Source organism: Artemia franciscana, chromosome 19 (assembly GCF_032884065.1).
Source record: "Artemia franciscana chromosome 19, ASM3288406v1, whole genome shotgun sequence".
NCBI lineage: Eukaryota > Metazoa > Arthropoda > Branchiopoda > Anostraca > Artemiidae > Artemia > Artemia franciscana.
Window position 1 is genome coordinate 30,339,289 of NC_088881.1, and position 26,493 is coordinate 30,365,781.

Here is a 26,493-nt window from a genome sequence, read left to right on the forward strand (position 1 = left end):
GTAATTCGCATAAGATTCGCAAAAAGACGAAAAAAAAGTACGTTTTTTAATTTAATATTTGAAGATGCACAAATTACCAGTTTCTAACTACACAAAATTTTTTTGTTAAATCGGAGGTAAATTCGATCTTTCAGCTTTAATTTTTCTAAGGAAATGTTACTTATCCGCAAACGTTTCATCGATTTAGTTGAGTTACTTCAAATGTTGATTTGATTTTTAATGTAAATCCTTGTAGTAATTCGCAAAAAGACGAAGAAAAAAAGTACGTTTTTTAATTTAATATTGGAAGATGCACAAATTACCAGTTTCTATTACGTGTTTCTAATTACACAAAATTTCTTGTTAAATCGGAGGTAAATTCGATCTTTCAGTTTTAATTTTTCAAAGGAAATATTATTTATCCGCAAACGTTTAATCGATTTAGTTGAGTTACTTCAAATGTTGATTTACATTTTAATGTAAATCCTTGTAGTAATTCGCATAAGATTCGCAAAAAGACGAAAAAAAAGTACGTTTTTTAATTTAATATTTGAAGATGCACAAATTACCAGTTTCTAACTACACAAAATTTTTTGTTAAATCGGAGGTAAATTCGATCTTTCAGCTTTAATTTTTCTAAGGAAATATTACTTATCCGCAAACGTTTCATCGATTTAGTTGAGTTACTTCAAATGTTGATTTGCGTTTTAATGTAAATCCTTGTAGTAATTCGCAAAAAGACGAAGAAAAAAAGTACGTTTTTTAATTTAATATTTGAAGATGCACAAATTACCAGTTTCTATTACGTGTTTCTAATTACACAAAATTTCTTGTTAAATCGGAGGTAAATTCGATCTTTCAGTTTTAATTTTTCAAAGGAAATATTATTTATCCGCAAACGTTTAATCGATTTAGTTGAGTTACTTCAAATGTTGATTTACATTTTAATGTAAATCCTTGTAGTAATTCGCATAAGATTCGCAAAAAGACGAAGAAAAAAAGTACGTTTTTTAATTTAATATTTGAAGATGCACAAATTACCAGTTTCTAATTACATAAAATTTCTTGTTAAATCGGAGGTAAATTCGATCTTTCAGTTTTATTTTTTCTAAGGAAATATTACTTATCCGCAAACGTTTCATCGATTTAGTTGAGTTACTTCAAATGTTGATTTGCGTTTTAATGTAAATCCTTGTAGTAATTCGCAAAAAGACGAAGAAAAAAGTACGTTTTTTAATTTAATATTTGAAGATGCACAAATTACCAGTTTCTAATTACACAAAATTTTTTGTTAAATCGGAGGTAAATTCGATCTTTCAGTTTTATTTTTTCTAAGGAAATATTACTTATCCGCAAACGTTTCATCGATTTAGTTGAGTTACTTCAAATGTTGATTTGCGTTTTAATGTAAATCCTTGTAGTAATTCACATACCACAATCCTAGAACAAAATTCTCTTTATCAGCGGAACGAAATTATATATCAGGAGGTGGCCCTAGTTCTGACTTCTATTTTCAATTCCTGATCATAAAAAAACAAGGCCGTATCCAGGGGGGGGGGTTTGAGCCCCACCGAAATTTTTATCCAACTCGTAAAAACGTAACAAAATGCGTATAAATAAATTTTGATGCGTTTTTTGTACCCCCCCCCCGAACAAAATCCTGGATACACCCCCATACAAAAACTTTTTTACCTCATGTTTAAAATTAACTATTTAACCAGGCCCGCAAGTAGAATTTGTTTCATTCAGGAGGGAATAAAACAAATTATTTCAAAATTTGAGTCAGAAGCACCTAGGGTTAGAATCTACAGAGTCAGAATCTACAACTTGTTGGGTGCACCCCTGGCGTATATACCTAGCTTCACACCCATACAGGGTTGTAGTTTCTTGCTAATCCTTTTATAAACATTTTGCTAAGTTGCACTCTTATCCCACTAAAAGCGTTTGGGAATGTAAGGTGAGGATGTACTTTCGTAACATATTTAATTATTACAGTGCCATTTTTTAATTAAGTTCACAGAAGCGTGGAAGGGCTTCCTTTCGTGCATAACTCAATAAATTATAGTCAACCATTAATTTCTTCAAATTCGATGTTCAACTGTATAATTCATTTTTCCATGGCACACAAATTTGATTAAGTTTAGTCTCACCTTCACAATCTCAACCTATACTAAATAATAATTAAAAAAAAAAATATACAACCCATTACAGCCTAATTTCAATAAGTAAAAGAGAAACTTCTGAATCAAACACATTTTTGTTTCGAATTTGATTAAAGTGGAATAAAAAATGATGAAGTAAAAAGAGGAGCATAATTCTTCCCCCAAAAAATTTAGAAATAACACAACTGTGAACATTTAATCAAGAATTTCTGCTCCGCATCATTAAAGACAGCAAAGTAATAGCAAAACAAATCTAAAAAAAAACTGACAATATCACAAAAACACGATGTTTGGTCTGTCAGATAATTAGGCTTTGTGCTTTGTCGAATAGTAAAATTAATCATAAAAAAATTCTGATTGTATAGATTCACTATTTCTAAGCATTAAAGTATTGAGCACTTAAGCTGCTTCCGTCCGCTTCGCCCGCGTCTTGAACTGTTACCTTTCTTCATTTTCTGAAATTAGACAAAAGAGATCAGCAAAAGAAAGGAGGAGAAAAGGGGAAGGAGAAAAAGGATAAGAAGAACAGAATAAGAAAAAGGGAAGGAGAAAAGCAGCAGAAAACGGGAAGGAGAAGAAGAAAAGAAGCAGATAAAGTAAAGGAAAACAAGAAAAGAAGAAGCAGAATTTAAAAAAGAAGAAGTAACATCAGAAAAATTAAACAAAATATACCGACACAGGCCGGGCCACGAACCATTTAAAAAGCCCATGGTGAATCATATCATAGTGCTGTCTCCTTATATCATCTCAATTAGAACTATCTCAATATTAACAATTACTAGACGAATTACTAATTTCAGTATGGAGACAAAGGTCTTTAGCCGAACCCCATAAGCAGAGCTTGTGATGGTCCCATTCGTTTTTCTCGAACCATGTCAGACAAACCATAACAAAAACTACTGCTTAGTAGAGTCAGAAATATGTAACAAGATCTTCATTTTTATGAAAAATCTCATAAGTTGAGAAGTCTTCACCGTAATGCAAAACTCCGAAACAGAAACGTGGCTGCAAAGAAGGGGGGGGTGGTGGTGGCAAGAGCAGACCCTACCTCTCTAAATTGTAGTAAGAAATTGTTTTTAAAATTGACAATTTGGATCCCACCCCTTTGAAACAAACACTCTGATACCCCACCTCTTGCAACAAAGCTTCTAATATCACCCCCTCACTCTTGCAGCAAATCCTCTGATACGACCCAATTCCACTCCCTTGTAACCAATCTTCTAATACCACCTTCCCACCCCCTTGCAACGAATCTTCTGATACCACCCACTCCACTCCCCTGCAACAAATCCTCTAATACCACCCACAGCACAGTCTTGAAACAAATCTTCTGATACCACCTACCCCAGTCTCTTGCAACTAATCCTCTGATATCACCCACCCCAATCTCTTGCAAAAATCCTCTGATACCACACAACGCACAGTCTAGGCAACAAATCTTCTGACACCACCTACCCCAGTCTCTTGCAACAAGTCCTCTGATACCACCCACCCCAGTGCGTTGCAGCCAATCCTCTGATACCACCCACCGTACAGTCTTACGACACATCTTCTGATACCACCTACCCCAGTCTCTTGCAACAAATCCTCTGATACCACCCGCCCCACACTCTTGTAAGAAATTCTGATACCACCCATCTTGCAACAAATCCTCCAATCTCACTCATCCCACCCTCTTGCAACAAATCCTCTGATATCATTTACCGCTTAAACTTCCAGATAAATATTCGATACACATCAAAAGTTTACAATTACTAGTAATTTATTTCACTACTTTTGCATATTTACTACTTATTTTACCAGTAATTATTAGTATATATATTCACTAAAAAAAAAAATGTAATACTTCTTTGGGGGGTCCTGACTCCAGGATACTCAAGTAACTGTAAGAGAACGAGGTAGTCAATACAAACGTTTTACCTTCTTCTATTTCGATATTACTTTTTTTCTAGCATACATTCCTTTCTTTGAATATTTTTCTGTGTGTATCTCTTACATGTTGAACTTTCTTTTTTTTTAATCAGCGAAAAAAGGCAACAATTTTGGAACATATAAAAACTTACAATAAGTCAGCAGAGCTAACTCAAAAGGGTCACACTTCATTGCAGTTTTGGGCAGCCTGAAAGCACTGAAGACTCCCCCCCCCCCAATTCCACCCAGTAAAAACTTCTGCTTCGACCACCTCCACAGAAATCCCCGAAATTTTAGACTATTCTTATACTCTCATCCAACCTAATCTGAGGAGTACAGTATTTTTCCACCCTGCAGTCTAACTAGCAAAACTGTCTATCCAGGTCATTCGCACCAATGGTGAACATTCCTTCGTGGTAAATATACGTAGCGGAATGGAAACACTTAATTCATAATGAATTGTGATTAGACCTCCATCATTTCACAGAAAAACACCTTCCTCTTACCTTTTTCTTCTCCTACGTCGCACACAGCAACATAAATCATTGTTGACACAAATGCCCCCAAATTTTGACTAAAAAGCCTCCCATAGATTCTTAATTTGAACGTAAAATATATTATACCTTTTCTATTCTACTGGCTTCTGTAAACTAAATCTTTCGTCATAGAACTTCCCAAGCAGTCCCTAATCTACAATATTTTCTGTTCCTTACATTGACATTGAGACCCACTCTTACACCTTGTTTATTAAGACTATCAACATCACGAGTAAAATTCTCAACACTATTCTAAAGTAATTTAACACAGCCTGTATAACCTAAATAAATTATCATTTTATCTTTCCGTTTTGTATTCCTAACTCCTTTGGGACAGGGGTTCGAGTCCTTGAGCCGCTGATTACTTTTTTTGAGACGTGGGGTCAGCGGCGTGACTATGTAAGCTCAGTCAGAGTCGAATCAGCTCTAAATGGGAACCTAGAGAAAACTGAGGGAAAAGCACGAAAAGCGTCCGATCTCCAACCACGCATAGCAATCTCAGCCAAACACATAGAAATTGGAGATCGGTACTTGCACTACGTTCACTATTGGTCTCCATGCGAAAATATTGTTTTTAAGTGTTGCATTAAACCTCTGACTGTGTGCAATCTTTTTAATGAGATGTACTTGCTGGCTGTTAGGTTCCGAGCATAAAAAAAGCCATAAAAAACGCATCAATCTTATTAGAGTTCAGAAAACTACATCTGACTGATTCAAAAGCCGACCTGGCAAACCGGTACCATACGAATTTTGGGTCCTAGTTCCCATTGTAGTTCATTCTAGAGATTTTTTTACTTTTTAGAGAGCATTTTACATCAGTGATCAATGGCTTGCTTTTTGATCCTAGTTTGGTTTTTCTTTTTTCTACCTTTCTTTTCTCTAGTCTGGTTTTTCTTTTTCTAGACTACTTTTACTCTTTTAAACCGTAGCCTTATTTAAATTGTTTCCTTGAGTATTAAGTTGGTTAAATGTTATATCACTGACCAGTATTAATCCATTGCCCCTGCATTTTTAAAAACACCTCTTTATATTTAAAATAAATTTTGCCCCGCCCTGTATTTTCGGGAACTGGTGACCCTTGAAAAACAGTGGCGAATTATACGCACCAAAAAAAAAAAAAAAAAAAAAAAAAAAAAAAAAAAAAAAAAAAAAAAAAAAAAAATCGTAAAACAAGCCCAATGTCTAACAATTTAAATTGATTTATTCGAAAAACTGTATAGTCCTTTAGGACTACACTGTCTCTTAAGACTAAACGTCTAAAATGTTACTGGAGATGAAATTTCCAAGAAAGGAGTAAATAATTGAGCCTTGGACACGACACCTTTGTAAAAATAACATGACCATACTTCAAACAATTTTACAATTTACAGCGATTTAGTCCCATTTGGCGGTAAGTTATTGGTCAAGTTTTGGTAAATTGCACTCTTTCCAATAGATATTAATGGCTATAGTATTGAGGAGCATTTAAATCGCTTTCTCGTTCCTTTTCTTTGGTTTGCTTTGAGTGGCTATTCTGGTCTCTCTTGCGCCGAGGGCAAAATCATTATTAGCGCCCCCCGTGTTTCCCACAAAATTTTCAGGCCCATTTTTAACACAACTTGCGTTTACTAACAAAATTATTTTTGATCAATTAATTGTTTAATAGTTTATTTTTTAACTTATTATTTTAATTATTATTATGATTTGATTGATTAATTAATAATTCATAAATTATTTCATTTATTAACTGTGCCCTCTACTTTACTTTCACGAATCACGAATGCAGGCATAAATTCAGTCAAAGAGCAAGGGGAGGGGATGAAAATTTCACTTATACTTCTGTAGTTCTTACTATTTTATAAGTTCCAAAGGTGACAATTGCAAAAACAATTAAGAAAAAACGCAAACTGCTAAATTTAATCCGTTTTGGTGTATAAAATTAGACTACAATTAAAATTAGCAGTTCTTAATTTTCTTTTATGTTTAGAAAACTTCCATATAACACGCGTCCTCCAAGGGGATTGACCATGACTGCGAGCATAGACAAAATTGGCAAGGGGATGAAATAGTTTTAAGCCACTAATTTCTGGAGCTTTACAAGGATATGAATAATTTGTTCTAAATTATCCAGCGTGGTGAAGTGGCCAACACGCATTAAGGTCATTTCAAAAACGTATCTCGCCAGTATCGCTACTTTGGACCAGTACGCTTGCGCATTCCCAAGCGCACGCGCACAGATGACGGGAATTAATACTATTCCACTTGTCTCAAGTTTGTACCAACAATAGAGTGGAGTGAGCATTGATTACACGAAACTGATGACATAACGTCAGTTTCAACTAATCAGAGAAATTTTCCCCTTACACAAATTATTGAAAGGGAGTGGTATTTTATGCTTTTAGTTAAAGCAACACTGACAGCCATGATTAAATTAGAATTCCACGTTACTATTGGCTTAAATTTTTAGATAGATGGTTCATGCTTGCGAAAGAGCCAAAATGGCGATACTAGGGGTAAACACAAATGAGACTGGTTAAAAGTCCATCTCGCAGTTACTATCAGAACTTGTGAAGAAGAGAAAAAAAAACGTCTTTTTTGATTTCTCTGACTAACGTGTAAAAGTTTTGGCAGAAGTTTCTACAATAGGGTTCAAACTTGGAACAGATGGCTAAAATACCGATACTGGAGGGTTACGCAAATGAAGTTGGCGGACAACGTTCACCACCCTGCTACTATTAGAACTTGTGAAGAAGAGAGAAAAAAAAAACAACTAAGTCTTTTCTAATTTCTCTGACTAACGTGTAAAAACCATCATCTACACCCATACGAGTTTTTAGCAGAGGTTTCTACAAAAGGGTTCAAACTTGAGACAGATGGCTAAAATACCGATACTAGAGGGTTACACAATTGAGGTTGGCGGACCACGTTCACCACCCTGTTACTATTAGAACTTGTGAAGAAGAGAGAAAAAAAAGTATCTACGTTTTTTTTAAATTTCTCTGACTAACGTGTAAAAACCATCATCTACACCCATACGAGTTTTTAGCAGAGGTTTCTACAAAAGGGTTCAAACTTGAGACAGATGGCTAAAATACCGATACTGGAGGGTTACGCGAATGAGGTTGGCGGAACACATTCACCACCCTGTTACTATTAGAAATTGTGAAGAAGAGAGAAGAAAAAAAAAATACTTACGTCTTTTTTAATTTCTCTGACTAACGTGTAAAAACCATCATCTACACCCATACGAGTTTTAGCCGAGGTTTCTACAAAAGGGATACCATATTGTCTTGCCACTTCTCTTGCTTGGCTCATGTCAACTGCACGTGTTGGCAAATCACATTTATTTCCAACCACTAAAAATAAAATCCAAATCTAAATAAAAGCTGCATTGTTGATTAGCTGAGCAACGAAATCTTTAGTTGTAAATCTGAAGCTATAATAGCATTTACATTTTTTTTCTTACACTAGAACACCGTAAACCTTAAACATTGCCAGGGTTCTGGTGAAAAATCTCACCATTTTTGGAAAACTGAAAGCTTACCAGGATTCAGAAGAAGAAATAACGTTTCAAACTATCTAGCCTCTAGACCTGCAAAATTTGCAAAAAAGGTGAAGTCTCAGATCATTAAATAAACTATCAACATGGTGGAAATGATGAAAGACTTAAGAACAATGGCTAATTAGAATAACTATAACTAATATAACTTTTTCAGACAAGCCCATCAGTAATGCGAGCCAATTGAATGTCATTAGAAACCCAAAAATGATTAAAAGATTTATGACCGACCATATCGACAGAACTTGTGGGCAAGTGGGCGACTGATATTGTTCATATTATATAAACTTGACCAACTAGGAAAGAACACTGGAATTGCATTGGAAGTGACACTAGCATTTCATGTGAATATATGATTAAGTTACACGAGTAACCAAGATAAGGGCTGCTTCTTTCATTTTCAAGAAAAATATAATTTTCAAAACCTCCTTGTAAAAGACTCACAACCCACTTGACACAACCCCAACAAGCCCTTTGGGATTTTCTTAATAGGTTCTGCATATTGCTGCGTAAATTTGCATAAATAAATAAGTCTAGACGAATCTTGCTAATAACTTTTAGTACTGAAGCCTTCTCAAATTTTTTCTGGATGCGTGAAACCACAGAGAAGTATGATAGTACTTTATAAGAAAAAAAAAAAAAAAACTGAAGAAAAACAGGACATTGAAAAAATATTAAATTTAAATTTAGCAAAATATACAATTCTTTAATTCTAAAATTTATGTTTTAAATTGACAAAAATTGTTATAAACACACAATCTAATAAAACGGGAAAGAAAAAGGAAAGAAGGAAAGGGAAATATATACTAATTGTTAGGGCGCTACCCCTTTTATTTTTCTATAAACCATCACTTTCCTTTTTTGATTGCAGTTGCTTATAGTGTAAGTTCAAAGGAAAGGACACAGTATAATTTCAAAGGACAAGGACACAGTATAATTTAAAAGGACAAGGACACAGTATAATTTCAAGGACAAGGACACAGTATAATTTCAAAGGACACAGTATAATTTCAAAGGACAAGCTAAATTCTCGTAGCTAAGTCAGTGGTCTCACAATAAGTAAACTTTTAGTTAAGAATCTTATTCTGTTTGTCGGGACTTGACCATTGACAGATAATGTTATTCAAAATGCTAGTGGTTTTGATGCCCTCATTTGTCAGATCGGCCAGGGTCAATCTAGGATCCACCCCATACCAGGTTTCTTTGTGTGAATATAGTGATTTTTTTAGTTAGTTTGTTTCTAGAATGCAAAGTTCGCTTATAAAGTTCAGGGTTCATATTTCGTCAGAGTTTACACTTGGATGAATAAAAGCGTGATATTTTCTCCAACTGTGAGAGATTATTTTTCCTGGAACCCAGGTAGGGTAAATAAAGAGTTTGCGAGCAATACTGACATTAATATATCAATAGGAGGGTAGGTTTACCCTTCAAAAAGATAGTTAGATTTTTCTGTAATACACAGACTGTGACACCTTGGGCCCAATGGTTTGGCCCTTGAAAAGGCAGTACACGTTTCACAAATACTGGTTGCAACCCCAGTACGCGAGGAAATTGTAAAACCCTTTTAATCGCTCGATGAAGTTACTAGACTCTAGCGGTACCGGCAGTGGTGGCACTGTGGCGTTAGAGATCAAAGAGTGGTAGCCAATAGGAAACCCTATCAAATAGCTGGTAGCCCCAAGGCATACAATACACACACCAATATTTATCACATATAACCAACCCGTATAACATAGATATACCCTATATAGCCAAAAAAATCAAGTAACATCACTTACAAACCATTGGCACTTCTTCTGCATCTTTAACCCGTTTGATTTGTTCTCTATATGCACTAATATCTTCAAATGATTTTGCATTATTTACAGCAAACACAAGGAGGAATCCTTCACCTGTCCTCATGTACTGATCTCGCATGGCACTAAAAAATAAAGGGCTATTTCAAACGGTTTAAGCGAAAAATTACTTCTTATTTTTCCTGGACTCTAATTTTCAAGTTTACCTGAAACGTCACAAAACTTTTTATACCACTATCTTTCAATTTTCTGGCGGGAAAGGGTCCTGTGAATCAATCTTGGAGGAGGATGGTTTTCCTCTCTGTGTTCGGGTATGGATGATACCAATGTATCGCTCCAACATGAACTTTAAAAAATGTTTCTGTCATTGCAAAGCCTCCAAAGGTTGAAGCATATCATCCGAGGACGTTTTCCATGCACTTTTCAAACAGTTCGTGGTAACGAACTGTAGTAAGGAGCGACCCGGCTCAATAGTAACCAAAACTCTAAAAAATTGAATTTTGATATCAATAGCTACATCAAAAGAATCGCATTTTAATGCTGATTTTAAATATATAAGTTTCATCAAGTTTACTCTTACCCATCAAAAGTTACGAGCCTGAGAAAATTTGCCTTATTTAAGAAAATAGGGAGAAACACCCCCTAAAAGTCGTGGGATCTTAACGAAAATGACACCATCAGATTCAGCGTATCAGAGAACCCTACTATAGAAGTTTCAAGCTCCTATCTACAAAAATGTGGAATTTTGTATTTTTTGCCAGAAGACAAATCACGGGTGCGTGTTTATTTGTTTGTTTTTTTTCTTTTCCCCAGGGGTCATCGTATCGACCAAGTGGTCCTAGAATGTCGCAAGAGGGCTCATTATAACGGAAATGAAAAGTTCTAGTGCCCTTTTAAATGACCAAAAAAATTGGAGGGCATCTAGGCCCCCTCCCACGCTCATTTGTTTCCCAAAGTCAACGGATCAAAATTTTGAGATAGCCATTTTGTTCAGCATAGTCGAAAACCATAATAACTATGTCTTTGGGGATGACTTACTCCCCCACAATTCCTGGGGGAGGGGCTGCAAGTTACAAACTTTGACCAGTGTTTACATATAGTAATGGTTATTGGGAAGTGTACAGACGTTTTCAGGGGGATTTTATTTTGTTTGGGGGTGGGGCTGAGGAGAGGGGGCTATGTTGGAGGATCTTTCCTTGGAGGAATCTGTCATGGGGGAAGAAAAATTCAATGAAAAGGGCGCAGGATTCTCTAGTATTACTATAAGAAAACAATGAAAAATAAACATGAAAACGTTTTTTCAAATGAAAGGAAGAAGTAGCATTGAAACTTAAAACGAACAGAGATAATTACGCATATGAGGGGTTCTAAAAATACTTTAGCATAAAGAGCGAGGTATTTAGGAGGAGATAAATACCTTGCTCTTTATGCTAAAGTATTTTTAGTAATTTCAACTATTTATTCTACGGCCTTTCTGATTCAGGGGTCATTCTTAAAGAATTGGGACAAAACTTACGATTTAGTGTAAAGAGCGAGGTATTAACGAGGGTACAAACCCCCTCGTATACATAATAAAAATATAAGGTTATGAAAGTTTGTTACGTAAGTTAATTCTTAAGTTACGTGTATTTTTTACTAATAAAAACGTTCATTAAAAATTAAAAGTTCTAGTTGCTTTTTTAAGTAACCGAAAAATTGGAGGGCAGCTAGGCCTCCTTCTCCACCCCTTATTTCTCAAAATCGTCTGATCAAAACTAAGAGAAAGCCATTTAGCCAAAAAAAAGAATTAATATACCGATTTCATTTTAATAATTTATGTGCGGAGAGCCAAAACCAAACATGCATTAATTAAAAAACGTTCAGAAATTAAATAAAAAAAACTAATTTTTTTAGCCGAAAGTAAGGAGCGACATTAAAACTTAAAACGAACAGAAATTACTCCGTATATGAAATGGGTTGTCCCCTCCGCAATCCCTCGCTCTTTACGCTGAAGTTTGACTCTTTGCCACAATTCTACTTTTTAAAACAATTAAAAGCTTTAGCGTAAAGAGCGAGGAATTGCGGAGGGGACAACCCATTTCATATACGGAGTAATTTCTGTTCGTTTTAAGTTTTAATGTCGCTCCTTACTTTCGGCTAAAAAAATTAGTTTTTTTTTTATTTAATCCTTAAACAAGCACGAATGTTTTATTTTTATACTTTTGTAAAGCTGATTTATCTACCAATATTTGAACTTGGTACAACAGCCTGCAAGGGGGTATCCAGTATTTTTTTCTACGAGGGGGGAGGCTCTACCAATCTTTTTTTTAAATACACGGTAAAATTCTAGTTAATTGACTTCTTGCTATCTCAGAAAGGGTTTAGGTTAGGAAAATGAAACTTTCAGGGATGAATCTACAGACTAAAGTATGTCCCGGGAAGGTATTTTGAAGCAACTACCTCCACTCCTTCTCCTTCTAGAGGGCCCTGACCTTTGATGACCTTTAAAAATATATGTGTCATAAAAGTGAAACCTTGCAAAATAGATCTTCTGCTTAATTGAAGTACAACAAAATTGTTTTCAGCTTCATAACTTTGCTCAATTCCATTATATAAGGTTTTAAAGATATGCAAATACATTTATGACTCAAAATTCTAGTCAAATATGGCTCAAAATTTTGCTCAAATAACAGGAATTGCATTTTCAGAACTAAAGGCAGAGAAAAAGCAACTAGTAACTGAAAATTAAGGTGAAATGTTGTTTTGTCAAAATTTCAATAGGTTTAGACCTGTCATGTAGGCAAATTTCAGGGCCCTCTAGGAGAAGGAGTGGAGGTGGGTACTTTAAAATACCCTCCCAGGACATACTTTAGCCTGTAGACACATCCCTGAAAGTTTCATTTTCCTAAACTAAACCCTTTCCGAGATAGAAAGAAGTCAATTAACTAGAATTTTACCAAATACATCGTTTTTTCTAATATTTATTTTTGTTACGTTTCTACTAGCCCCCCTAGATACAGCATTGACAACCTGTAACAGGCCCACCTAAAAACAAAATTGTTAGTAAATCTGTAAGTATTTAAAAAAAATTGCAACATTCACACACGCTAGGAAAATCTGATTATGTTTCTCGTTTTAGCCTATAAAACTAAAAAGGGGAACTTTTTATTACTTTTATTAGTTTCCTTTCTCTGTCAGATTAAAGAATAACTAGGCCTATTAAATATTTTCTTTCAGTAAATAATTTCAGTAGATAGACTTCACTAAATAAAAATAGAAATAATAAGTTTCTACACATGAAAACGTAGAGCGACATTACAATTAAAATCGAATAGAAATTATTTGATATATGAGGAGGATTGCTCCCTCATCAACCCTAGATCTTTATGTTAAAGTACCTTAATGAAAGCATTTACAGGTGCAAAAAAGACGTTAATAGGTAATTGCAGGTGTTTTATCTATACATTGCCTTTTACTACATTTGAAGCAGATCGTGCCATATATATACATGGGAATCCCGAGATGGAAGGGCGAAAACTCAAATTGACTATCTGCTTATATCCTGCCAATAGAAGTCCATGGCGGAAGATCCACGAATGTCAAAAGACCCAACACAGGATCCAGAAATGGGTCAAACCACTTTCTCCTGAAAACAAAACTGGAGCACAGAACCAGTCCAAAGAAGACTTGTATGACCAGCCAGAAAACAGACGTCGCTAAACTGAAGATATCTGACTACTGAGAATCCTTCGTCCTTGAGCTCTCGAACTGGTTTACTACAATGCGAAACACTACAGAGAATTATCGTCATTCTAACAACCCTGTAAGACCGGAAATGGGAATGGAACAGAAGTGGAAAAGCTTCAGAGACAACGTGAAAGAATCTGCCGTTAAGACTCTGGGTGTGGTCAGCGGCTATGCCACAGGTCTGCCAGGACTGAGAAACAGAAATACTGGCCAAATGTTGCTACCAATATGGAAAACGCTGCCTCACGTAGTGATACATGGAAGCTGTACCATTTACTTGGAGAGCGCACAGGCAAATAGAAGCAAATTACTGTTCCCTCTCTGAGGGCAACTGACGGAAAGCATCTAACGAGTAGTAGAGACTGCATCAAGGGATGGCAAACTCATATCCAAGAGCTGCTGAAGCCTGACCACCCAACATTTTGAACCTAGTCAGAACCCACCAGGTGACAAGGCCTATGAGGGAGTTTGCACCGACTCGCCCAGCATGGAAGAAATCATGCAAACAAAGAAACGACAGAGTAACCACAAAAGCCCAGGAATAGGAGAAATTTCGGCTGAGCTCCTAAAATCACTCCATGACTTGGCGGTGGATGAGCTGCATAGCTTAGTTGTAGATGTCTGGGAGAAAGAGTACATTCCTGACGAGTGGAAAACATGAACTATTATCTCAAGATTCAAAAAGGGTGACCATTCAAAATATAAAAACTATCAAGGAATATCCCTGATTCCCACTGCTGCAAAACTATTCGCAATTATTTTGTTGAATAGATTCAGAGACGTGAGAAATTTATGAACAAGACCTAACCAAGCAGGTTTCAGGACAGGCACGGGATGCTGTGACTAGATTTTTAGTCTACAGCAGATTCTCAAACACCACTTCAAACATAAGCAAGAAACAATTCAGATATTCATAGATTTTATCATGGTATCTGACTCGGTACAAAGCGACGCCATCTGGGAACCTATGCAGGAGGACGGAGAACTTGACAAAATAATTAGATTACTGGAAGCGTACTATATTAGAATGAAGGCAAGAATCAGAGCAAATGGTGAACCTTTGCACCTATTTCTGATCAAAGAAGATGTTCACCATGGTTGCGTCCTTTTACAAGTATTGTTCAATTCTATTATTGACTAGATTCTGAAAGTTCTCAATAAGTATCAGGGTATTGCAGTAAACTCTTCTTTCTCAGTCACAGACCTATATTATACTTATGATGTTGACATTCTGGCCCCAACTATCGCATAGGCACAGTCAATGCTCAATGACGCCACCAAGAGGGCTCTATCAACCGGCTTCCATATCAGCCTTGAGAAAACCAAGAATATGCGTACCTGCTTGGACCTCACACCAATCACCTTGAATGGAATCCAAATCAAGGATGTCCAACAGTTCAAATACTTCGGATCTCTAATGACCCTAACAGGAGAATCCGCAGAGTTATTTTATCCACATGAAGTGTCTTTCTCCAGCTGCATAAATTGCTATGTGTGCGATTCGGCTTAAAAGTCCTTCAAGTAGGCTACAATTAAGCCCAAGATAAGTTCTAAGACTACACTGGCTATACCTGATATAAAAAAAGGATAAAAACAAAATAATATTAAAACAAATGGAGAAACATAAGCACAGAACAGCAAAGAGGATAATTTTCAGCTTGTGAATAACAACAAGACAAAGCAGGTATTTCAGCAGGGATTGCTGTCAAGTCGTCTTCAATGCACAAAATATATAGAACTGAAAACTAACCTTCCAAAGTAATTGAGAATAAAAGCCAATCTTCAAGAAAAAGAGCCAATAAGGAAAAAAAAAAGTCAAAAAGTTAAGCACAGCCATCCTATGTTTGAGCACCCTTCCTTTTTACCTTCACTAGACTTCTCCAGACAACTATTTAGAGCTGGCTTGACTCTGGCTGAGCTTAGAGAGTCACGCCACTGACCCCCATTACTCCCAAATAACTAGTCACACCAGGATCCAAACCCCTATCCTCATGGACAAAGCATTTCAAATCCAGCATGCTAGGACGGCCCTGGATTTTGTATTAACACAATTAATTAATCCTTGAAACTAAAACGGAAGCTAAACATATGATTTTTCGGTAATTGTAAACAGATAGATATTTCTATTTCCGTTTTGATGAGCCCTCACCTGATATTCTAGAACAAATAGCTCCATACAATCCACAAGTGATTCCTTTTTAGAAAACTAAGCAAATGAGCTTTCTGGTATGCTCAATTTGATAGTTTAATTTTCATCAAAATCACTTCGCATCTCATGGGTGTTTCCCTTTTTTCCAAAATTATGCAACTTTTCTCATATTTGTAACTTCTGGCAAGTAACTTTAAACTTAATTGTGCTACATATTTAGTGACCACGATCCGATGAAAATTAGGCAGTTTCACTCAAATTTGTAACTTTTGACAATTAACTTTAAACCAAATGATCCTAAATATTTGGAATCAACATGATCTGATTTATTTGATAAACATTGATATTGAAAACACTTTGTTTAGAGTTACAGTTACTATTACCATTCCATATTTCAGTTTGTTACCACAAACTTTTTACATTTAATTTATAATTACTAATAACTATATAATAAATTTTATTATTAATTATCACTAATTTCCCCTTCTATTAGAGCAAAACAAAACCAATCATGATAGGGATTAGATATTAAATAACTACCTGAAAAACAATTTACCAATACTACACATTATATAAATATAATTACACTATACACTCTATACTTACTATAATTACATATTTATACAATTACGTTTATATTTATACAATTACACAAAAATACTATATTACACTTTACCTATATTCTTCTTGACCAGCTGTGTCAAGAATATCAAGAAGACAGGTTTCGCCATCAATTACAACTTGCTTTCGATAAGAATCTTCGATTGTTGGGTCATATTCATCTACAAAACTGGGAAAAAGAAAGAAGATACAACTAAACTCAATTAACATTAACCAAAATATGCTTTTCACATGGATCTAAATATTATAATTGTAAAGAGCAAAGTTGAAAGTTAAAATGAACAAAAATTATTACTTTATATCCTATGCAACATGAAACTAACATAAAATATTTCCCAATATTTGGGGAATTTCAAAGAACAAACACTTTACTGAAAACATAATACAATGTATGATTATTGTACCAACAGAAAAATGAAACATTTTAGGATTTTTTTTTTTTTTACATGATTTAGGTTAACATCAAAAACCTTCCATACATTAAAAAGAAATAACTGAATTTCTCCAATTTATATTATGATTTACTTATAATTCTTGACGCAAATAATTTTCTAAGTTTTGCTGAAGTTTTTTAGACAACTTAAATTGCATGCAAATTTAAAGGTATGACTGGTGAAAGACCATCCGGAGTCTTATCCGTTAGTCTTTTATTTATTTTCTGCAGGATACTTAAGGAATTTCTAATCCTAAAGCAACATACTTTTTTTTGCATAGGATTTGCGTTTTGAGTAAAGTATTAGCTTTTAAAATTCACCAAACTTGGGAAAATATCACGTGTAATGATACATAAGGCTTGGGGCCTCAGTGGAGTTCCACGGTTTACTTCCCTCAGAGAAATTTCGATTCCTAGTTAGTTTCTACTCATTTTTGGATTCTTTTTTTTTTAGATATACACAATAATCCAGAAAAGAATATCTTTTTCTAACTTAGGCAATGGTACATAAAAAGGTCAACTTTTACATTTGTTGAAATAGAACAATACGTTTTACTTCTACCTCTCTCAAACTATACCATGATTTATACATAATTTACGCAAGCTTCTTCTCTCTCCCAATCTGTTCAAAGCCTACCTCTTTACAACCCTCCAAGAAGTTCCAATTTCCATTAAATACTTCCTTACAAAATTCCTCTCTTTCCCCTTTTGTGGACGACCTTCTTTTTGTTTGGTCCTGTGTAGTTAACTAAAAAGGACTTTCTTTGGCAATCTGTCATCCTTCATCTACAGATCGTGTTGCAGCCATCTCAACTTTGTTCTTACTAAAGCCCTAGAAAGCAGGATAAAACCATGTTTTCCCTACAGCTTACTGTTTAAAATACAGCAAGTCAGACACGTACCTAAAAGAATCTATAGCCAATTCTTCTTGAAAACATCTAACAAATCCACCTACATCTTTTGGAGCATTCACGTTTCAGAACCATACTTGAACACTGTCATCACTGTAGCTTCCAATATTCTAATCTTGCTTTACATACTTATCTTAATACTATTCCAAACTTTTATCAACTATGATATCTTTGAAAAGGGGCATATTGAAAACTGAATTGTATATAAATATCCTGCTTCATTTACATTAAACTTTTTATACAACATTTGTCTCACTCAAAGTGTGTGTCACTCTAAGAATCAATAGATTGATTTAAAAGGAAAATCAGAGGCTTAATGCCGGTCGGGATTTAAAATAAGGGCTCTGAGACACGAGGTCCTTCTAAATATTAAAAATTCATTAATTTTTCCAAATTAACAACCCCCAGCTCCCTCAAAGAGAACGGATCCGTTTCAATTATGTCAATCACGTACCTATAACTTGTGTTTAATCTTCCCATTAAATTTCATCCCGGTCTCTCCACTCTATGCGCTTTCCAAGATTTTTTTTCTCCCTCCAACCCTCTTATGTCCCCAGATCCGATTCGAATTGAAAGTGGAGCATCTGAGACATAAGATTCTTCTATACATCAAGTTTCATTAAGATCCGATCACCGATTCGTAAGATACCTTGGTTTTCATGTTTTCCAAGAATTCCAGCTTCCCCCTTCAACTCCTCCCAATGTCACCGGATCTGATCGGGATTTTAAATGAGAGTTCTAAAGCACAAGATCCTTCTAAATATCAAATTTCATTAATATCTGATCACCCGTTTGTAAGTTACAAATACCTCATTTTTGTAATATTTCCGAATTACACCCCCCCCCCTCAACCAAAGAGAGCGGATCCGGTCCGGTTATGTCAGTCACGTATCTCGGACGTGTGCTTATTCTTCCCACCAAGTTTCATCCTGATCTCTCCACTTTAAGCGTTTTCCAAGATTTCCGCCCACACCCCAATGATACTGGATACAGTCGGGATTTAAAATAAGAGATTTGAGTTACGAGGTACTTCTAAATATGAAGTTTTATTAAGATCTGAAGGCTCCTTCGCAAAGTTAAAAATGCCTCATTTTCTCTAATTTTTCAGAATTAACCCTCCCCCCACTCCTCCAAAGAGGGCGGATTCGTTCCGGTTACGTCAACCACATATCTAGGGCTTGTGCATATTTTCCCACCAAGTTTCATCCCGATCCCTCCATTCTAAGCGTTTTCCAAGATTTTAGGTCCCCCCAAACTCCCCCAATACCACCGGATCCGGTCGGGATTTAAAATAAGAGCTCTGAGACACGATACCCTTCCAAACATCAAATTTCATTAAGATCCGAACACTCGTTTGTAAGTAAAAAATACCTCATTTTTTCTAATTTTTCAGATTTAACTGTTCCCCCACTCCCCCCCCCACCAGATGGTCGAAGTTGTCTGGTTCCTGATACGCCTGCCAAATTTCAGAAAAACTTTATGGGGGGGGGATATTGACTACAATAAACTTCAAGTTTTTATAAAATACTGGTAAAATATCAACTTTACAAAGGTTGTAAATTTCAAGGAAAAATATATAAAATAACCAATTTCACTTTCACCATTCATAACACTAAACATCACATAATCAATTGCTAATGCTCTTCAGCATTCAAATTGTTAAATCAAATAAATCCAATGATTGTTAATACCAAAATAAATATTAAAATATTAATTAATGTTACCAGCAATAATTACCAAGATAAAACACCAAAAACAAGACCAATATACCACTTGTTCATTAGCTTGCCAAAAAACAATGAGATAATTGGCTAAACATTTTCGTTTTACACTGGGAAACTGATTTCTGAAAGCTTCATTGGGGGGGGGGGGGGCTTTTGACTAAGATAAACTACAAGTTTCTTTAAAATACCAACTTTACAGAAATTGTTAACTACCAGGTAAAATATATAAAATGACCAATTTTACCATTTACAACACTAAGCATCCATTAAGCTTAATATTTTCTGTTAATTCAAGAGCAAAGTAAAAAAAAAGGATTTACTTTTATTGTAACAGTTAACCAAATCTATCTCTTTATTCTCAGCTCACATAAAAATTATCATATGAAATTTGTTTCACACCAAATTGGCCTTATAATTCTTTATTAATCTTAAATTGCCGTAGCCAAAAATATGAGACTCAATCTGAGTCATTATTGTTTTTTTTATTGTACTTTTTTATTAGTATTTCATTAAAAAAAAAAACTTTTTGAAATACTCTCCCCAAAAGTCAAGAACAGAGTACCAAATAAAATTAAAGTTTGTCCAATAAAAAATCTAAAATTAAAACAAATAGAATTGATTAATCTTGAATAACTTACTGATTTTGAATCAACTGGATTGTAAGGGCACTTTTACCAACACCTCCAGCTGAAAAGAATAACAACATTGAATCAGAATGTCATTTTGGAAAATACACACAAAAATAAACGGGAGCCTGGACGACATGAATATTCACAGCTTGAATGTTTCACAAAAAAGACTTTCCTAAAACAACATTACTTTAAATTGCAGCTTGGAGCAAACAACTGTATATAAATTTATATAGTAAAATCAAACTCAGTATTGTTGGTTACTAAATTATCAGCATATACAAACAGCTCCTCCTATTTAATCCACCATCAGTGGTCCAATGTATATTACCCTGGAACACATATTTTGGCAGAAACCTTCTCAAAATGCCTTTGAAACCAACTTGTGATTTCTAAAAACATCTAATAATAGCATTATACAACTAATTACTCATTTTTATAAATGTATTGGAATAAATTAATTTAAGATTAGATTCTTTAAAAGTTAGTGTCACAAAGGTAAAGCCAAGTTTTGCACTCAAGAGAAATTTGACTTGTCTACTTGTGAAAAAATATAATGTTGCTTATGTTTATACATGTTCTAGGGAGCACTTACATCTTTTTCCACCTTTGTCTGATGGTTGAGATAGGGAATCGTTGTTCTGTCTAAATTTACATGCAGCAGAGCAAACTAACAATTTCTCCTTGAGAAGTTCCAGAGTTGATGATTATAGTTGTTTACTATGTTATTTAGTGACCCAGTGCAGTGCAATGATCAGTAACTTCCTAGTGAAGTTTACATTCTGTCAAGGACCACTCAGCATCCAGCCTTCATATGAAATGTCACAGGATTCAGCAGTAGCTGTGTCTTCAGAGAGTTTATTCTAACTGTTGACAATTCTGAAGGAAAAGAATTGAGTACTTCTGGTTAGCAAGATTGCTTAACAAGTTTCAGCCAATAGCCTTAGGTTCTTAAATTAGGACCAGCAATTGGAAATAATGGTGAAAGAGTGCTTCCCTTCATTAACTTGTATGTTAGAATGGCATGACCTCTGTTTCTCCTCTATACAAGTGTTGCAAGTTTCAGCTTAGATAGTCTTGCAGGGTAAGAAAGCTCATGCATGCCAGATACCACTTTGGTGGCACATCTTTCAGAGCTTTTATATCTTTTTCAAAATACAGGGAGGCTAGAGGCAATACAGCTTTAAGCTCAGGGGAAACTAGTTGCTTATACAGAAGACTAGTGACTTTTGATGAACAACTGGAAAGGGTATGCTCAATCAGACCCAGAGTTAAACTAGCACCAGCAGCACAGTTCTTGGTACAGGTAATGAATTTTAATTTTTTATCAATGGTGATTCAAGAATCTCCCTCATCCTTTACAGAGGAGATTGGGTGGCCCAGAATAAAATAACAGCAACAAGGATTCATCTTGGCAAAGTAAATAACTTGGTACTTGACATCATTCAATTCAAGAAGCTAAGGCTCAGCCCATTGTCCAAGCAGTCTAAGATTGTTCTGTAGAAGGACCAGATTGTTGCATGATGAGGTTTGTCTGAGAAGCTTTGAGCCTTAACAAGGACTGGGTGACAAAACCATGGCTAACTCAATGGGATGTAGCAGATGTACTATGGCCCCATCATCACTAACTGGTGTACACTGGATTCATCCACATTGCTAGTAAGTGCAATTTAAGGTGTTTAAGTATCATTGATAAAGATATTAAATAGTGTATGACCCAATAGTATAGGCCGAGTCACAACGTAGGCAATAATGCTCCTAAACCAATGAATCAAATAAAGAAATTTATCACCGAAATCGTAGCTTGTGCCTTTAAGACCTTAAAGCTCTCAGATGGATTAAGGTAATTAAGGTAAGGTAATACACTTCCCAGAAGATTTCCACTTAGAATTTGCTTAGAAGAAGAAAAAATACAGCTAACAGATACATCAAATAACTGAACATACTGAGATAACTGGTGAAGAAAAAAAAGGGACCAGAGCAGGGATTTCTCTTCAAACTACTGTAGATCAAATTCTCTTCAAAGACTGACTGTAGCTTGATTGCAAGTCACTTATGACAAACTGCCAAAAGCTTTAGAAAAGTCAAGCAGAATTGTATCAGCAGGCACCCCAGAATCAACTAACTTATATACCTTCATTATCATTACTCTTGTTAAAATGGGTTTACCTGTAAATTCAACTGACATTGAGAAAATAAAGGGCAAATCTTTATAGTAACTGGGTATTCAGATAGCTCAGAAACAAACATATCTCAAGAATCAGAATTTCATTTTGAATCAAAATAGGACATTAATTTCTGTTGCAAATTCAATTTTCAGCCCTTTTCAGACCCTCAAAGATGGTACAATTTTCTCTTATTTTAGATACAGCTTATATACTTGTGTTAGCATAAATCTTGTTAAAACTGGTTTATCTGTATACCAAATTGACAAAAAAAAAGAAAAAAAAAGAGAATCAGTAAATGTATGAGAAATATAGAATATGGGAGGGACAGGAAGCAAAACTGTATGTTTTGAGGTTTTTGAGGTTTTCGACCCCTACAAGGCATATTTCTAAAGATACAAACCTTCTTTTACATGTATAGAAAGCTTAATTATTCACTTTTCAAGGTGATTTTTTTTTCAATGACTTACTACAAGTTGTTTTCTTGGTAAGACCCAAAAAAGTATTTTGGGCTACCCCAAAATACAAAAAAGGGTAAAGACGTCTTCAAGTGTTTGAAGCTACCCTAACTATGGGTGACTTCAGACAAACATGGGGCATTTCAAAACATTCATTAATTAATACTTGTAATAATGTATTCAGACAAAAATGATATTTAGTTAAGATAATATACAAGTTAAATGTAACATTAAATTTAATTTATTGGAAATTGAACTGAATCACAGCCAAATACAAGAGTTTTGGCTATTTACCCAGTTCCTCCCACACAAACTACTGTAGGAAGCTTCATGATAATGTTAGGAAAGTTAATTTCTGTACAACCTCAACATTCAGGGAAGATGCACTTTCCACCAGACTTGTGCAGGTAGTTTATTTTTGTTGCACTGTTACTTTTTTCTTCAATTTCACCAAAACAGTGAACAGCAGAGTTTTACTTCTGTCCCACTGCAAATTTTTACATGTATAGGATTTCTACAAGAAAATTCTTCATCAGTTTCATGCTCACTGAAAAGTCCACTAAGCAAATATTCATCATCTGACTTGTTGTTGGACAGCATATATATGTCTAAAATGATATCTCTAGTTTTGTTGGCAACAAAAAGAACCTTTGACTTTTTTTTAACAGCTTTTCTTTTTCTTAGCAAGCCTTATCTCAGTCAAGACAGGATATGAAGCACAAAATGAACCAAGGTGAGAGTCATCCATATTGGAAGGATCCAGGACATTCTGTCAAGCTTGGTTCAGAAAACTGGCTTCTGTGGATATATTCAAATTTTAAGGTCAAATTCCTGCCTTCTCAAAACCAGCTGTGACATTCTGAGGATTAAGCATTCCCAGAAAGGGATACTCATACAACTTTGCAATTTCATGTATTGAAATTCCCTGACTAGGCTTTAACTGTATTCAAATGTCAAATGAATCCCTGATGGCAGCTTTCAATGGTGAATACACTGAAATGTCAAGGGGTTGGATATGGTAGGAGTAATGGGGAGGAAAAGTTATGTGGTGGATATCATTATCTTTGCACAAGGAAATTACTTCTGCTAAAAGATGGTTTTTATGATTGTCAAACAAGGTCTTTTTAGCTGAGCTTAAAGTATTTTAGAGTGTTCTATGGAACAAAGGAAATTTTCTAAGGTAATTCATCCATCCACTGCAATGGGCAGATCCAATGCATCCTGGTGGTCTATCTTGATACATTCTCTCTCAAGCTTTGACTCTTGGAAAAAGAAACAACAGAGAAATTGTCTAATCAATTGCACATACAAAACATAGCATAATGATATTTCCCCCTCTTTTTGCCAGCATATGTGCCACCTATTTTGCACCCTTTTTAACAATCACCTTTGGGGCCTGCACAACTATGGGTACTCCTGTTTTGTTGCAGTTCCAGATTCAACCAGGAGGAAAATGATACTTGCAATACATCTGTTAAAAGATTTTGAAGGAAGGAGTCAATTATAATGGCATTACACCTGACAGCATAAGCCTGGCCTGTATTTTAGTTTTTTGATGAACAAACTGACATTCCACATGATGAATCCTTTTATTTCCACTTCTGCTCTGTCATTCAGTTCCCAGCTTGACAGGAATTCAACCTTCCATGCTATTGTCTATTGATAGCTAACTTTCTTGTTGTATAGGGAGTCAGCCCATGATTTGGGAGTGAGCATTTTTTTTTAGGTATGCAGCAAGCTCTTTCTCATGTTTGGGAGTAGAAACAATCTACTCAACACCAATCTGCATATGAAATTAAAAACATTTTTGCCTTATATCATTTCAAAACATCCATAATGGCACCCTTCTTCAAAGAAAATTCTTCTGCAGGCATTCAAAAAGACAAATTCCTTTTTAAAAATTGAATAACAATAAGCCTAATTAATTCTACGTCAGGATGTCATTTCTCTTTCAAATATAGTTGCAAAGCATCAGAGAACTATACTCATCAGCATCTGAAGAAAACAACATAGAAATTAGATAGATCACACCACTGTATGCTTTGAGGCATGGAATGGAAAGAAACATCTTGGTCCTTTACAGCAAAACTGGAATACTTTGCAATTTTCCATCTCCAGCTATATCCATTTTCTAGTTAGTAAAAACTCTTCCATCAATACAGGACACTACAAAAAGCATCTGGAGTTGCCCTTTACTGATGCTATTTTGATTTTTTTTTTTTAATAACAGCCTGACATTTATGGATGAAAATTGCCCTACAAATAGCAGAGACATATCTTGCCTGATACTGATAACTTACAGCCTAAGATCTTTGTTCAAATATTTTGAAGCTTAAAAACTTTAAATAGATAAGATCCTCTTCTCTTCTCTATTTGGACAAGGCTGGAAAGGACAGGTTAGATTAATATTGAATTTGTAATGGAATCTAATTCCATATTAGAATTTAGGATGAAACTCTGATGCAAGTTTGTTTCTTAATTATCTGAATACTCTGTTAACAGAAATATTTACTAAATCAAGAATCATATAACATACAGGAAATGTATAATATAGGCTAGGCCTATATATTTGAGTAAAGTTAAAGAGGTTAGATTTAAACTGAACTGTCAACAAAAGCAATTATTATATTCAACCCTGAGGTGGTGCAGTGGATTTGACCTTAGCTTGGTAATATGGGACCCAGAGATCAAATCATGCTACAGTAATGTACTGCAGGGACCTGAGTAGTCAAGAAGCATTGTCAATCTGATACAATACAATTATTATATTCAGAAAGAGCATGCTCACTTAATTTGTAGGTCAGACATATGGACTGCTTAATATTTACATAATCTTCTAGGCTAGCTAAGAAAATTATTTGAGAAAAGGAAATGTAACCTATATTTTGAAGGAGAATTTTTAGAGATGAATATACTTTCCCCTGCCCAACTTAGACCAATAGCCTATAGCCATTTCAATGTTTAATTTATTTATTTATTATTACCAATAGCAGCAAGCCTTAATACTTGTCACAAAAATTATGCCTATGGGTTGGGTAGATATTAGGCTAACAGAAAATTCCAGTAGATAAGAAATAAACTTACTTCTACAGTCAGAATTGCATGCTGAATCCAAATTTATTATTCATTTGAGTTGGAAATGAAATTTACCCCTACCCCTGTCTATATTTGTACAATAGGGAGGTGGATATAAAATTCCTTTCTGATGCAAATGAATGTTAAATTTGGATTCAGTATGCAATTCTGACTATCATGGTTAGCGTGAACTTTACCTCCACACCCTAATGTGCACACATATACCCTGTACTGGAATATATAGGGGTGGTAGTGTTATTTTCCATGCATTTGCATGTTAAATTTGGATTCAGGATGTAATATTGAAAGTCAAGGTAAGTTTATTTCTTAGCCACCTGAATAGTCCATGAATATAAGCCCTACACATTTTATTTTTCTTCACCAACTGAAGCTACAATGTAAACTATGGCCTACATAAGTGACTAAACTCCTTAGCTTCGTGAAGATAGCCAACCATTACCCTTTCAGATAGCCTTTCTGTTAGAACATCTACCACTTCCAAGCAGAGGGTACGAACAAGGAAATCTTACCGCCTACAACAACGAGTTTATATTCAGTCATTCCTAGAGAATAATCAGAACATCCCAAATAAAATAGACAAAAGTGTTTATATTTTTTAATGATTGTGATGATTGGCATAAACTAGACAGCCATCTAAATTGACTGATTAATTTAACAAT

General features: G+C 35.0%; 1 protein-coding gene and 1 long non-coding RNA gene across 2 annotated transcripts; one reads left to right on the top strand and one right to left on the bottom strand.

Annotated features, from left to right (window-relative positions):
- Nucleotides 1-266: 266 nt before the first annotated feature.
- On the top strand, nt 267-1,188 carry LOC136039543 (uncharacterized). The gene is made up of 3 exons (XR_010620478.1): nt 267-353; nt 587-823; nt 1,059-1,188. It is a non-coding gene; the product is annotated as an uncharacterized LOC136039543 (long non-coding RNA).
- Nucleotides 1,189-2,065: 877 nt separating this feature from the next.
- On the bottom strand, nt 2,066-26,450 carry LOC136039541 (ras-like protein). The gene is made up of 6 exons (XM_065723365.1): nt 26,344-26,450; nt 20,125-20,173; nt 16,474-16,587; nt 9,905-10,047; nt 7,763-7,923; nt 2,066-2,596 (listed from the first exon to the last, which is right to left on the bottom strand). The coding sequence occupies exons 1-6, from the start codon at nt 26,372-26,374 to the stop codon at nt 2,525-2,527; spliced, it is 570 nt and encodes a 189-aa protein (XP_065579437.1). The 5' UTR covers nt 26,375-26,450; the 3' UTR covers nt 2,066-2,524.
- Nucleotides 26,451-26,493: the final 43 nt, after the last annotated feature.

What these genes read in the sequence shown, in the direction of transcription:
- LOC136039541 (XM_065723365.1), bottom strand. Translation starts at nt 26,374, where the DNA reads ATGACTGAATATAAACTCGTTGTTGTAGGCG. An exon ending in ATCCAGTTGATTCAAAATCA is followed by an intron (nt 16,588 to 20,124) that starts GTAAGTTATTCA and finishes TCTTTTTCCCAG; the next exon opens with TTTTGTAGATGAATATGACC. An exon ending in TCAGAGAAATTAAAAAAGAC is followed by an intron (nt 2,597 to 7,762) that starts GTAAGTATTTTT and finishes GTCTAATTTCAG; the next exon opens with AAAATGAAGAAAGGTAACAG.